At 43.8% G+C, this 14,450-nt stretch overlaps 1 protein-coding gene across 3 annotated transcripts in view; it reads left to right on the forward strand.

The window, feature by feature from the left end:
• LOC125443503 (c-Maf inducing protein) overlaps window positions 1-14,450 on the forward strand; it is a 149,697-nt gene that overhangs the window by 121,166 nt on the left and 14,081 nt on the right. For all 3 annotated transcript variants that reach the window (XM_048515673.1, XM_048515675.1, XM_048515674.1), the window contains 5 exons: window positions 163-243; window positions 6,158-6,261; window positions 7,496-7,600; window positions 8,444-8,797; window positions 13,200-13,265. In XM_048515673.1, the coding sequence (XP_048371630.1) occupies window positions 163-243; window positions 6,158-6,261; window positions 7,496-7,600; window positions 8,444-8,797; window positions 13,200-13,265 (710 nt within the window). The remainder of the gene's footprint in view (window positions 1-162; window positions 244-6,157; window positions 6,262-7,495; window positions 7,601-8,443; window positions 8,798-13,199; window positions 13,266-14,450) is intronic.

The raw sequence follows: 14,450 nt of genomic DNA on the forward strand, positions 1-14,450 counted from the left end.
TTTTAATGTCCAGATTTATGTAAAAGTCCTTTGTTCAGTCTTTGGGTCCCACATTTGCCACCTAAGGCATGTAAATCCGGTTTTGAAGTATTTTTAAATGTTTTATTGCAAGCCCTGGTTCCTCATAAGCCCTGTGTAATATTTTATCGTTTCTGAATGCAGCACTGCAGAGAACGTCCTCGGTCCATGGTGGTCATAGAAGTCTTCACTCCGGTTGTGCAAAGAATCCTCAAACACAACATGGTGAGTCCAAATTGCGGGTCAGACAGAGAAAGAGAGTTCTTTGGCATTGTTCCTTTCCTAAATTATCTGCGCTCATCCATGAAATGTTTTCGTCGGTGAAGAGCATCGCAGGCCCTGTCTCTGTGTACTTTTGGAAGCTAAGATGGCAACCTGGAAAAGGCCTTTGTGATGGCACTGTCTTCTCTTTGGATATCTTCTGTGGGAATTGCTTTCTTAGCACCTGTTCTGTTATTGTTTAGAAGCACGCAATAACTCAAGGTTTCCAGTGCATTTATTTAGAAAGATAAAGGTCTGCTTGGGGTTTTGGAAGTTTATTTATTAAAATATCAGTACCTGTCCCTTTCCGGTTGGCCGAAGGCAGCTCGCTATTGCTGTTGATTCTTTTTCTTGGCGTGTTCCGTGTTGTCAATTTAATATGATTATTGGGTTGACTTATTAGGTTGATTTGTTCCATCTTTCTTGGTATAAGCTGCCTTGTGTCCATATCACAAAGAAGCAGTATGTTTGTTTGTTTTAGCAAGAAAACTTTATGAAGATCCCCAGACCTCATTCCCCTCAACAGCAGAGTCCGGTGGAGTTTAGGATGGGAGGGGAGCAACCCCTTCACTTTCCCCCACATATGCTCACTGCTCCCTTATTTTTGCATCTTCTCTTCCTGTCCCCATTACTCTTGTCTGGTCATACCATTTTGTTTTCTTCTCCCCAGCCCGCTACCAGATCTCCGCATTCTGCCTCTTAGTTATGACTGTTCCGAGCGTGACACAGAGCGAATGTTCGGAACCGACTGTTCTAGATTTAGGTCCCACACATCCTTCTGTCTTAGTTGTAAATTTGTTTACTGAGCTCATTAAAAAGGCCAGCTAATTTAGATCTCCTATAGTCCAGATGTCTGGAGGTTTTATTATTGTTGTTATTATTTTTAATATTCTGTCCTGTTTTGGAAAAAAAAATGCCATTCTTGGATCATGGATGTTTGACAAAATAGAATTAGTGAGCAGCCACACCAAAAATAGCCGGCCCTCTTGCAAGATCTGGAATGAAACAGACCTGCACAGTGTACTGCTTGTCTTGGGTTGTAGCTGAGGGTAATTGGGCATGTTTTCTGCACTTGGCTTTTGCAAATTGGTGGTGGCGGGGAATAAACATGTCTACACCACAGTACACACATGAAGAATTTAAAGCAGCAAATATAAAAAGATAAATTGGAGTGGTTTTGAGTACTTGACTGCTCCTTGGGGAAAGGTCAACTCTACAGACTCTTGAATGTTCTAAAAAACTGCCCCAGATGCCATTTCTCTCTGTTACTCCCACAATTTATCAATTAGACAGTGTTGTCAATGTACATTGGTCCTTTATAAATGAAAACAGCCCTCAGTGCTTAAAATCCAAGAAAGGAAGTGACGAGCAAGGTTTTTAAAAATCGTAAGCAAACGTGTTTGATCACTGGTCCATCAAATTCAGTACTGCATATTGAATGGTGGTGACTTTGCAAGGTCTCTAGCAGAGGAAGGCCTTTCCTAAAACCTGCTTTAAGAACATAAGAACAAGCCAGCTGGATCAGACCAGAGTCCATCTAGTCCAGCTCTCTGCTACTCGCAGTGGCCCACCAGGTGCCTTTGGGAGCTCACATGCAGGAGGTGAAAGCAATGGCCTTCTGCTGCTGCTGCTCCCAATCACCTGGTCTGCTAAGGCATTTGCAATCTCAGATCAAGGAGGATCAAGATTGGTAGCCATAAATCGACTTCTCCTCCATAAATCTGTCCAAGCCCCTTTTAAAGCTATCCAGGTTAGTGGCCATCACCACTTCCTGTGGCAGCATATTCCCAACACCAATCACACGTTGCTTGAAGAAGTGTTTTCTTTTATTAGTCCTAATTCTTCCCCCCAGCTTTTTCAATGTATGCCCCCTGGTTCTAGTATTGTGAGAAAGAGAGAAAGTATTGTGAGAAAGAGAGAAAAATTTCTCTCTTTAGGGGCCAAATTTCTCTCTTTAGGGGCCAAAATGCCTAATATGTGTGATACATGTTGGGTCATGGGTTCCCAACCTGGCGGGTAGTCGTATGTATAATTGCAGAAACTCACCTTCAGAGAGTTCCACTGCACCATTTTGGTTAGGTTGTCCAAATGTTGCTAAGGCTGAGATGATTGAGCTTGAAGATAGTCCTGTAGCGCCATTAGGAAGTTGGACTAAGTTGCAGAATGCAGTTGCAACCTGGCTGCTCTTCACAGTTTTAACAACAATAGTACTTTGCACTTGAGTAGCACTAAGGAGACTTTAAAGCACTTCAGAGTTTGTTAGTTTGTTGTAATCCTGTTAGGTAGTTCAGTATTGTCATCACTGTATTGCAGGTTGGGGCTGAAAGAGAGTCTGGCCAGGACCACTTGTTGAGCTCTTCAGAGAGGTGGGATTCAAATCAAGGACTTCCTGATCTGGAACACAGTCTCTAAGCTGTCAGCTGTCAATGAACTTGGTCTACAAGTGGCTTTTTATTTTTTTAAAAATGCTTCTGAGGCTGTTTTGCCGCTTTTTCCAGGCGACGGAAGAACAGCTGGGCTGATGCTCAGGATTGCAGACTGTTCACAATTTCACACGCAGCTGCAAGAATCTCAAATGCTTGTTAAGAATCTGGTGTGAAACTTGATTCCTTTCATTCATTTAAAAGAATGAAATATACCTCCCTCTCTCAAAAAAGCAGGGAGCGGCGAGGGAGAACAGCTGCTTGGATATCCCAGTTAGCCATGATTCAGTTTCGGAAAGGGCAATTAGAAACAGCTTAGAGCAGGAATATCAAACTCTGGCCCTCCAGATGTTCATGGACTATGATTCCCATTGGCCCCTGGGTCATGCTGGCAGGGGCTGGTGGGAATCATAGTTCATTAACATCTGGAGGGCCAGAGTTTGACTCTCCTGTTTTAGATTATACTTGGGAGGAAGGAGTATTCTTTAGTTACAAATCTGAATCTAACATTTAGGTTGTCCAATAAGAGGCCAGATCATTGGGTCGTGGCAGTCATAGATTGGATATGATTAGCTTTTCAGTAAAGGAGAATTCTTGCTCCAACCAAGGAAGCCATTTCTATTTGAAGGATGATGTTTTCATAGAAGGGAGATTCCTTGCGTAGGAGTCTTTCAATCCATCGAGTTTTATTTGCAGGTATGATGCTGGCTCAGTACAGCCACAGCTGTTTGCCTGTGAACAGAGCTTGTGATGGGATTGGACTGCTGCCATATTGTTGTTCTAATGGCGATTGTAAGTGGAGGCATCAATCAGTCAAAACATCAAGATTCCTTTCCTGATCTCATACGCTTCTGTTTGCAGTTGAACTGTGAGGTGCTCAAACAGACATTGTAAGATAACAGACTACAAGCACTGCAAGATAACAGAGGAATTTCAGAAAGAAAAACCAGAAGCAAAGTGTCTTGCCAGAAGATTTTGTAGAATTGCAATGCAGCTGTTGGAATGCCTTTTGTTGCTCATATCTGGGTGGTCCTTTGCCCGACATCTTAAAACACCTGGAAAAGCTGCTGAAAATAGTCAGTAAACCATCTTTTAGAACATCAGCCTCTAGATCTCTAGCGTCTGCTAGGTGGCAATTTAATGTGAAAGAGACCTGACGTTTAAGCTATAATTCTAACCACGCTTGCTTTAGGATGGATCCCATCAAACCCAGAGACTTACTTCCAAGGGAAAATGTTTAGGAATTGGGAAACTAGTTTTTGAAGTGAACCGTTTAATTACTCCTTAACTCTAAGGATGTTCTCAAAAATGTGCGCTTCAGCAATATCCCAGCCTGGTGCAGTCCCAGAGAGCTGTGATTAGATGCTATCAGAATTTAACTAATAGAAGCAGTTTCAAGACAGGTATGAGATAGGTGTGCCAAAATGTTTGAGTTGGGGGCCTAATAAAGGTGGTAGTGGTGGTGGTGGTGGTGGTGGTTGTTTGAGTTGGGGGTAGGTTCAAGATACATTCAAAGAAAGCCTCCTGGGACCTCCAATCTGGAATATTTATTTGTTGATTTGCATTATGCATATACCGCAGAGTAGCTGAGAGTATAAAAATCATAGTATACATATTGTTTTTTTAAAAAAGAAACTCTTAATAGCAATACATATTTTTAAAAACTGAAATTCTGAACACTAACAAATAATATACAGATATTTGTTTGCTTGGCCATTAATATCTTTTCATTTATATAACTTCTCTGTTTTATGAAAAAATATTTAAAGTCTCCCAGGTCTTGGGCAAGGGCCTTCCTTTGCTTTAGAACTTGGAGAGGAGCCGTGTTGAGAAAGTGCTGACTGGCCACCACTCAAACGTGGGTCAGGATTTGTCGTGCACAGAAAAACTCAGAGACAAAAAAGATTGAATAAAATATTTTTTAGGATTTATTGAGTACCACACCTGCTGAATAAACAAAATAACAGAAAAAATAAAGATTAAAAGAATGACATTAAACTTTGGTAGCGTAGCTTTTTAAAGCAAAAGCAAGCAAAGAGCAAGATGAAAAGCATCTGAGGCTGGCATCTTCAGAGATGTATCACAGAGAGAGGTCTGTTATACACTGTGTCCAGTGAGAAGGGAAAGTTTAGTGGGGTATATATTGCCCATGTCCCAGGGTGGGGAACCAATCAGTAAGTGTTTGGGTGGAACTTGCTATGTAAAGGTGTGGTTGACTGCATGTAATGCGGGTGGGGTTTTCCAGTCCAGGGAGTGATTCACAGTTGCATTCCTTGCAGCAGCAACAGTCTTAGTGAATGCAAACCCTGGGTCTGGGTGGAGTCCATTGTCCATGAACCCAGCATGCCCTTGGCCTTTGATTCTGGTGTTTTTAAGTACTGGTAGCCAAGTTCTGTTAATTCTCAGAGTCTCTTCCTTCTTGTTGACGTGTTCTTGGTGCTTGTGGATTTCAATGGCTTCCCTATGTAGTCTTCTGAGTTGTCCAGAATTTCAGTGTTTTGAAATAAAATGTTTTGAAATAAAATGTCTAGTTTTGTTTAGAGCATGTTCTGCTACTGTAGATTTTTCAGGATGGTTAAGCCATCCTTCTCCTTAAGACGTGTCTGAATGCTGCATTTTGTAGTTCCAATGTAGACCTTTCCACATCTGCAGGGTATGCAATAGACTCCTGCAGAAGTGAAGGGGTCTCTCTTGTCCTTTGCTGAGTGTAGCATCTGCTGTATTTTTCTGGTAGCTTTGAAGATTGTTTGTAGGTTATGTTTTTTTCATCAGTTTCCCTGTTTGATCTGTGATTCCCTTGAGGTATGGTAGAAATATTTTTCCTGTGGGGGGCTGTTTCTCCTCAGTCCTCTGGGTTTCTCTTGGTCTTAAAGCTCTTCTGATTTCTGTTGTGGGGTAGCCATTAGCTGCAGAGCCCAGTCTAGATGATTGATTTCATCAGGGAGGAGGTGAGGTTCACAGATTCATTTTGCACAGTCTGTCAAAGTTTTGATTACACCCCTTTTTTGTTGTGGGTGGTGGTTGGAGTTTTTATGCAGATACTGGTCTGTGTGTGTAGGTTTGTGTGGCCCAGTTGATGGTTGGGTTTGCGAAAGACCATGACATCTAAAAAAGGCAGTTTTCCTTCTTTATCTTCCATGGCTGTCACTATATCCTCTGGCAGTCAATTCCACATTTTAATCACTCACTATGTTAAGTAATGTTTCTTTTTGTACATCTTGACTCTACTGCCCATCAGCTTTGTTGGACGCCCTCAAGTTTGAGTATTTTAGGAGAGGGAAAAAGGGTTCTCTTTGTCAACTCTTTGCATTGCAGAAGGGCGGAGGGATAACAAGGTGGACTGTACTTTCTCATTCTATAATATGCCGAGGCACGTTTTTTCCTCCTTCCATAATCTGAAGGCTTTGCTGATGTTTTTCCAGGACATTAATAATCCTCTCTTCTTTATCTGGCAGGATTTTGGAAAGTGCCCTCGGTTGAGGCTCTTCACTCAGGAGTATATTCTCGCCTTGAATGAACTCAACGCTGGCATGGAAGTGGTGAAGAAATTTATTCACAGGTCAGGGCTTATTGAGTTACATTCTCTCTTGCAGAGCCATCTTAAGAAAAATGGCACCCTGCAAAGCCCATTGACTTCAATTGATTTGGAAGAATATAAATCTGTTTGGGATGCCACTGTTAGTGTGTTAATCCTTTAATGTTCCTTCTTCCCCCTTGTAGCCTTCATTTCAGCCATTGTCTCTTCATTGATCCCAAGGATCATAGATGGGGTGAAAGTAACATGTACCACTGTCCTAAGCGGAGTTAACACATCCTATGCCCATTATTTAGATGGATTTAAAGAGCAATCCAGAATGGTGTTAGTCCAGTCTAAGCCAGAACAGAGTTACATTAGCTCTAAGCCCATTGAAGTCAATGGGCTTAGATTGGAGAAACTCTGTCCAGTGGGCTTCGACTGGGGTAACTCTGTTTTGGATTGCAGAATTAGGAAAGTGTAACTCTGTTTAGGATTACACTGTTAAATTTCTTATGGTCTTTCACGGCAGAGCTTAGAGCTGAAGATAGGGGGGTACTGCTTTGGCTGCTTTCTCACCAGTACTCCATACTAGCTTACTTTCAGCTCTGATTGCCGCATCTGAATTTCAAGACTGCTGGCCCTTTGTAAGGGAGCTAAAAGCTGGAGCTGGGGAGGAATTTGGCCAGCCTGGCTGCCCAGGGTAGAGTCTAGAGGTAATGGTTGGAGCCTGTTAGGGAACACAGTGTGATGTACATAGCAAAAAGTCAGAGCTGGAGAGCAGGTGATACATGGTTGGTTACTGCAGAACTAGGGTTGGAGCCAGTGGTTCTCAACCTTCTAAGCCAGTGGTTCTCAACCTTCCTAATGCCGTGACCCTTTAATACAGTTCCTCATGTTGTGGGGACCCCCAACCCTAACATTTATCCATTTTACAGATGGAGAACACTGATGCAGAGAGTCTTAGGCGACCCCTGTGAAAGGGTCGTTCGACCCCCAAAGGGGTCCCGACCCCCAGGTTGAGAACCACAGTTCTAAGCCATATCTGGTCATCTAAGCCCATAGATGTAAATAAAGTCGTCTTCTTCTGTTCTAAGCCTTCTGATGTTTAAAAAATTGTTATCATATATATACCTACCTTCCTACATAATTGCGTGAAGTTTATGTCCTACCCTCTAGTTATGTGTTGCATTTGGAACCCCTACATATTGAAGGCTTTTTGCAGTGATATCTGCCCTGTTTGCACTCTCAGACTGTTCCCGTTTTGTCTCTATTCCAGCATGCATGGTCCTACCGGGCAGTGCCCCCACCCCAGGGTCCTGCCAAACCTCGTTGCTGTTTGCTTAGCAGCCATTTATTCTTGCTATGAAGAATTCATCAACAGGTCAGTTCTCTGGACATTATGTCCTTCCCTCCCTCCCCCCCACACACAATATGTCACATGGATGGTTGAATCATGCCGTATTGTGCAGGGATTTTGAACACTCCAAGAACCAAAGTATGCTTCATATGTGAGAGAGGACTGCATGATTAAATGGGGCTCGTTTTCCCTGTAAAATACACTGGCGATTTGGAAAGGACAGGGATTCTTTCTTAGACTGCGGGAGAAGCATAACCTTTAACACATGTGACATTCACATGCATGTATTTTTGTCTTCTGATAGGCAAACTTTAGCACTGAGCTTGGGATGATTTACTACAGGGATAAACAACTGGAAGGCCCTAGGCCAAATATGCATGCATGCCTGTGTGGTATCCCTTTCCCCACCCCCTGCCATTAGCAACCCAGAAGCAAGAATGTGGGTAGGCAGCAGTGTCTGGGGACACTTGCAAGCCGCTGGGTGTACGTGCCCTGATCTACCATCTTCTGCCCCTTCTTCAAATGGGCCCTTCAGCAAAAATAGCTCCTTAACCGTAGCCAGCCGCATACCAGAATATGTATTGCACTGCTGTTGGTACGTCATCGACAAGGAGAGCTCCATTCCTCCCTGTAAAAGCAGAGTTTGCAAACTTTCACAAGAGAGGTCCTGTGCTGCAAATTCTTTCTGGAGATGTTTGTTTTCCTTCTGGTATAAATAGCATAAGGCAATTGTAACCGGCCCCAAAACAAAACCCACTCCAGCCACTGCAACACACTTCAGCTTCACAGTCTGGCCTCCTTCCCTGCTCTTTCTGTTATGTCTGGCTGGTAAAGTTGTTTATGCTCTCCTTTTTCATAAAACCGCAGCCGGGACAACTCACCAAGCCTGAAAGAAATTCGGAATGGCTGCCAGCAGCCCTGTGACCGTAAGCCCAATCTGCCCCTCCGTCTCCTCCACACGAGCCCCGACCTGGTGTCCCAAGAGGCCACCTTAACTGAGTCTCGTCTCAAGTCCGTCATTGTCACCTCCAACGAGATCCACGTGGAAGTCGAGCGCAACAACACGGCCAACCAGAAGATGACAGCCAACGTCGGCAACGACAGCGAGCCTAACCTGATCGACTGCTTGATGGTCAGCCCCACCTGCAGCACCATCAGCATCGAGCTCAGCCCACAGGCAGATCGTGTCCTCGGGTGCTACGTGGAGATACTCAAGATGCTGTGAGTATTGCTGCTTCTGTGCAAAGTCAAGGGGTGGCGGAATGGACGGGTTTCTGGCTGGCTTGTCTTCTCCCAACATCTGCGGGCATCCAGCAAAGATGCGCAAACGGCAGAGTAATAAATCTCGTGCTGGCAGTCGTGTCTGATGTCTGCAACAGGCATCTGATCCTGCTGGTGTCGCTCCAAAAATAGCATCCAGCTGTTGAAAAGCTTTTGTTTGCCTGTTGACCCAGCAGCATATTTTGAAAGGCCAGAACATCCACTGGCTATGGCTGTCGGTTGCTCTTTGCCTGCCAATTATTCTTCTGCTTCTTCCAATCAACACTTCTCTACCAGTTGGAGTTTTCAATCTGTGCCGGCTCCTATGGGAACCTGTATAGAAAGAAAATGTAATGACTCCCCTTAGGTATGATAATGGGCATGGGTATGTTCTTGCATTTGTGTGTGTGTGGTAGGGATATCTCTGGGAGCTGTCCTAAGCAAGTCTGTTTAGGCAAATTTTATTCAGCAGGACTTACTTCCAGAAGGCCGTACTTGGGATTGTAACATGTGTCTGCATGAATGAGAAGAGTCCTATAAGATCATTCATATGAGCACAAGTCATACAAGTGAGCAAGCAAGAGTCATATAAAACCATTCATCACTCATATAATCATATAAGATTCTTCTTCTTCTTCTTCTTCTTCTTCTTCTTCTTCTTCTTCTTCTTCTTCTTCTTCTTCTTCTTCTTCTTCTTCTTCTTCTTCTTCTTCTTCTTCTTCTTTGTCACTTTCCTAGAAAGTTAAATGGCCAGTCCCCCATGTGTGTTATTGCATTGGGCTTGTGGCACTTGCTGTAATAATAATAATAATAATAATAATAATAATAATAATAATAATAATAATAATAATAATAATAATAATAATAATAATAATTTTATTTGCTGCCCTCCCTCGGCCAAGCTGCACTCCAGGCAGCTTACAATATTTAAAAATTTCAATACAGATTAAACATTCAGATTTAAAATCGGCATTAAAATACCATACGATAATCATGCAATCCTAGATTGGGGCTGTCCCAGAGATGATCACTCGGGAAGATGGCTCCGTCCAGTATGTACGTTAACCAGAAGGGAGTACACTGCCAAGAACAGAGAGAGGGATGAAAGCAGGTGGAAATAGGGTGGATGGGAGGGCAGGCGCAGATACTAACTGTTGCTGTCCTCAGCCATGTGCCTGGCGGAACGTCTCTGTCTTGCAGGCCCTGTGATGTCTGTGTAAATATCAATATGCTAACTGCAAAGTCATCACTGAGTAACTAACATCACAATCCTAAACTGTATTTTGTATCCATCTAAGCCCTTTAACTTCAATGGACTTCAAAGGGTGCGACTCTACTTAGGGCTGGAAAGAAGCAGATGGAAATTTTAGGGGAAGGGTTGCAGTTTGTCTAGTGTGACATCTCTCTTCCCCTCCCTCCTCAGATTGGCCCTGTCGTCTCTACATTCTCCACTAGGTCAGCTCCATACTCTGAATACCCCCCAGTGCATAATCTGATGTCATGTTTATCAGGGTTGCCCATGGCTGCTAATATGTTTTGGGATTGTTTCAGCTGTACGTGACCTCCATGGGCAGTTTTTTTTTCACTCGGACCGAAAGATGAGACTGGGAAAGGGGGGAAAGGTCCTCTTGTGTATATAGGCCAACAAGAGCAGTGGCCCCGAGCAAGATATGAAATTTAGGCAGGGGCTAATTTAATTTGCTGCAGTCACCCAGTGTGGCAGGCTAACCTGCTGCAGGGTTTCATGCTAACTTACTGCGGCACCTCCAGGACCCTTGGCAAGTTTGGCAGCCCTGCCTGCTGTGAGCATTCCATGAACTCTACAGATAGGGTTACACAGTAAAAGATGTGCAGCTGCTAATTTTTTGCACGCTTGGGAATTTTAAGGAGAAGATCCTGATAAGCAGCCCTTGTCAGGTGGTTGTGTGAGGAGGGCACCAAACTTGGTTGGGCAACTTCTAGCTGCTGGTTGACGCCTCCTGTGTAAATGGTAAACTGTGTTTAGTTTCTGGAGCCAGAGGGTTGAAACTCAGTGTTGCTGCGAGCCATATTTTCCCCTGGATCCTCTGAGATGCTTTTTAAAATCATTTTACGCCAGTGATTTGCAAAGGTGTGCTCCTAAAACACTGGGGCTCTTCGGAAGTTTATGAGGGGTCCTTTACAAGTTTATTGGTTTTCATCAAATACTGAGGTTGTTAAACCAGACAAGAGGGAAAATGTCCTGCCCCTTTAGGAGAGGTTTAATGAGGAAAAAATGGCCTGTGGAAGTGTTTCACGGCATAAAGTTAAATAACATCATCTGGTCATTGCTGCAAAATAATATTAAAGGGACAGCAGCAGGACAAGAATAAAGGTTTGCAGCTCTATCAAATGCATATTCCCCAGGGCTGCTGTTTAATGGGGTGAATAAAGCGGGAAGTGCAATCACAGATCTTTCCTAGCAATGAACACCCTAGCATGGGTGCACTCCGTGGTAGTCTCTCAGTTCATGTAGGAGAGCAATTAGTCCTAGCTGACCTCCTACAAAAAATAAAAAAAAACCAGCAAGTGCCCCAGAATTCTCTGCAGCATGCTTAGATTTTTTGAGACTGGTATACCGGTCAAAGTGATTAGGGACATTACATCTGCCTGGATAGATCCAGTTCAATATATTTGGATAGTTGGGATTCTCAGGAATACCTTATATTTCCAGGTCCCATATATTTTTGGACATATTCGGGAATACCTAGGGCCAGCATTTTAAGGAACCCGGGCCATGTTTTCCCCCTTATAACAGGTTTTGTGGGCAGTAGGAGGAGTGGGGAGGGAGGCGTCTCACCCAGCTGAGGGAAAGCCAGGATGAGTCTCGTTCAGCCCAGAGAAGGTAGCATCTTGCTAGTGCAAGCCAGGAGTAAGGTCCAGCAAGTTGCAGGTCTGTCTGGCTCCTCCCTCCCTTCTTCTGTCCCTCCTTGTGGGGGGGGGGGCTTTTCCAGGGCTGCTTTTTCCTCTCCGTTCGTCCCCCTGCAAGAACGGCTGGGGACACCTTGTGCAGGAGCTTGCAGAATCAGATCCTTTGCTGCAATTCACTTGCAACTTGGAGGTCTTTAGTGGACCGACAGCCCTTAGTGCCTCGAAGTGTCATTAGGCTGAAAAACAGCCACTCAGACACATCCTTCTGCGGAAGTTTGTTCTTCCAAGTGTGTAGCAATTCTGGCTGTAATAACGAGTTCCTTCCATCTTTCAGAGCAGAGGCAGAAGTTAGACTGACAGCTCTGCAATTTCTGGATCCCTGTATTTTAAAGGAAAGAAAAATGGTGTCACTCTCAGAGCCTTCTGGTTAGAAAGAATGCAGCTAGCGATCCAATAGCATTTTATGACTTAGAGGCACACTGATATCAGAGTTCTTTTAAGAGCTCTTGGGAGAATACCATTCAGCCTCAATAACATCTTTGTTTTTGCTTTGTGACGTTAGTTGTGACCCAATTTGTAACCAATAATTTCTCGCACAGGGATTATACTGGTGTACCTTACGGATCTGTTTTAAGGATTAGAGCAAGACTTTGTATGAAGCAATAGTGCCATATAAATGCCTATTAGCATGGTTTACTTACATGTTTTGTTTAATTGTTATGTTTGTATTTTAAATGCTGTTTTAGTGCTTGAAATGTTTCAGTGTTTCCCACCTTGTGGACTCTTTGAGTAGAGTGAAAAGGTGGCACAAATATCTTTTAAACAAAAGTAAATTTTCAATATGCTGCTTGTGTTGCAAGACCTGAACCCCCGTTGTTCAGGATTTTGAAGCTGAGTTGCAGAGGCAGTGAACTGATTATGTTGGCTCAGTTTTAAGCCAGTGCTGCGATATGTAACACTTTGATATAATGAGTCCTTCTCTTGCTGCATCTGTTCTGATTAGAGTTTTGTTCAGTTTCTTGCTTTTAATAGCTCAGAGATACATTGGTTCGGCTCCAGACTGTATTAGGAATTTCCACTGATTTTGCCTTTCTTCTCCTTAATTCACCTTGTATGTTCTTCAGGGTCCCTTGTCTCACAGGAGAACTATTTTGTGGAGATCAGTGGACTGCAGTGGGAAGGAAAAGGCTAGAGATTTCCAATCTGCCATTGAAAAATTTAGCACATTACTGACACTTCAAGCACTTGAATTCGTTGTCTCTATGAGGAGAACTCCTCTTGAGCACTAGGCAATGCACTATGCTCCATAAAGGAGCAGAGCTTTGGAGTTTCCCACTGGTTCAGAGGCCTCGTCTTGCCCTGACATCCATTCTACGTCTGTCTAGGTCTGAAGTATTTTAACAGCAGAGAACCAACCTGTGAATTCTGCACCCCTATATTTAGACTAATGGCATTTCTTATTTTCGCATTGTAGGTCAAACTACGATGACTGGAGACCTGCTCTCGCCAGTTTGCTTCAACCCATCCCATTCCCCAAAGAGTAAGTTTGTGACAATATCATGTTCTATTTTTAAAAAAATGGGTATTCGTTAAATTTCAGTCTAATTTTAAGGTTCTAAAGACAGAATGGAGCAGGTGCAGGGGAGAGTGATGAGGATAATCAGAGACCTGGAAACAAAGCCCTACGAGGAAGGGCCGAGGGACTTGGGAATGTTTAGTCTGGAGAAGAGTTGGTTGAGGGGGGACATGACTGCTCTCTTTAAGTATTGGAACGGCTGTCACTTCTAGGAGGGCAAGAGGCTGTTCCTGTTGACAGCAGAGGACTTGCGATAATGGGGTTTGAATACAGGCATCAGGGTACTGACTGGATAGCAGGGACAAATTTTTTACAGTAAGTGTTGTTCAACAGTGGAGTCAGCTACCTAGGGAGATGGTGAGCTCTCCTTCAGTGGCCGTCTTTAAACAGTGACACCTACCAGCAATTGGAGTGCTGATTGGGCCAGTCAATCTAGTCAGTCTGGCTCCTCCCACTGACTCTGTGGCATGCTGCCAGTGCCGCCTCCTCCTGCTGGCTGGTGCCACCTCCCCTGGCTCTGTGGAGTGCCTCATTAGTTTTCCCAGTCAAAAGATGCAATCCTGAGCAGGAAGACATTTGGGAAGGGGGTAGTAATAGCACATTATAAAGTTAGAAGGGGAAGGTCAAGACCAAAGAGCTTCATTTCATTTACTGGTATGCCTGACAGTTCTGATTCAGAGTTCAGGCTGCTTCTGAAAGAACAGCTCTCTCCAGTCTTCTTTGTTCATCGTAACTGCTGTATAAGCCAGTTTGTCACCCAAAAAGTAATTAGCCGACAGGATTGGTGATCTAGCAGGATACCATCACAAAACAAGTGATTGTGCCAGCATGTATAACAAGCGCAAGGGTGCATCGTTGAAATAACAAAAAAAACTTTGCTTTGTTCCATAAGCACTATTTGGATGCCACAGAAGAGGTGTTGATAGCCTCCCTGAGAAACCCATTATTGACGCAGATGTTTATGAAATGCAGATCTCAGAGGGTGAACATTACAGTCTATAATTGTCCAATTTGCCAGCTTATCACATCCCTCAGTGCCTTTGGTGCTTTGCAAGGCCTAGCTTTCCAGCTGCATGAGCTTTGGGAAGGCTGGGTAGGCCAAGCAGCACCCTGCATTGTTGTACCTGAGTCATTCTAGCAAAAGGCCCC

This window comes from Sphaerodactylus townsendi, linkage group LG14 (genome assembly GCF_021028975.2).
Source record: "Sphaerodactylus townsendi isolate TG3544 linkage group LG14, MPM_Stown_v2.3, whole genome shotgun sequence".
NCBI classification, from domain to species: domain Eukaryota; kingdom Metazoa; phylum Chordata; class Lepidosauria; order Squamata; family Sphaerodactylidae; genus Sphaerodactylus; species Sphaerodactylus townsendi.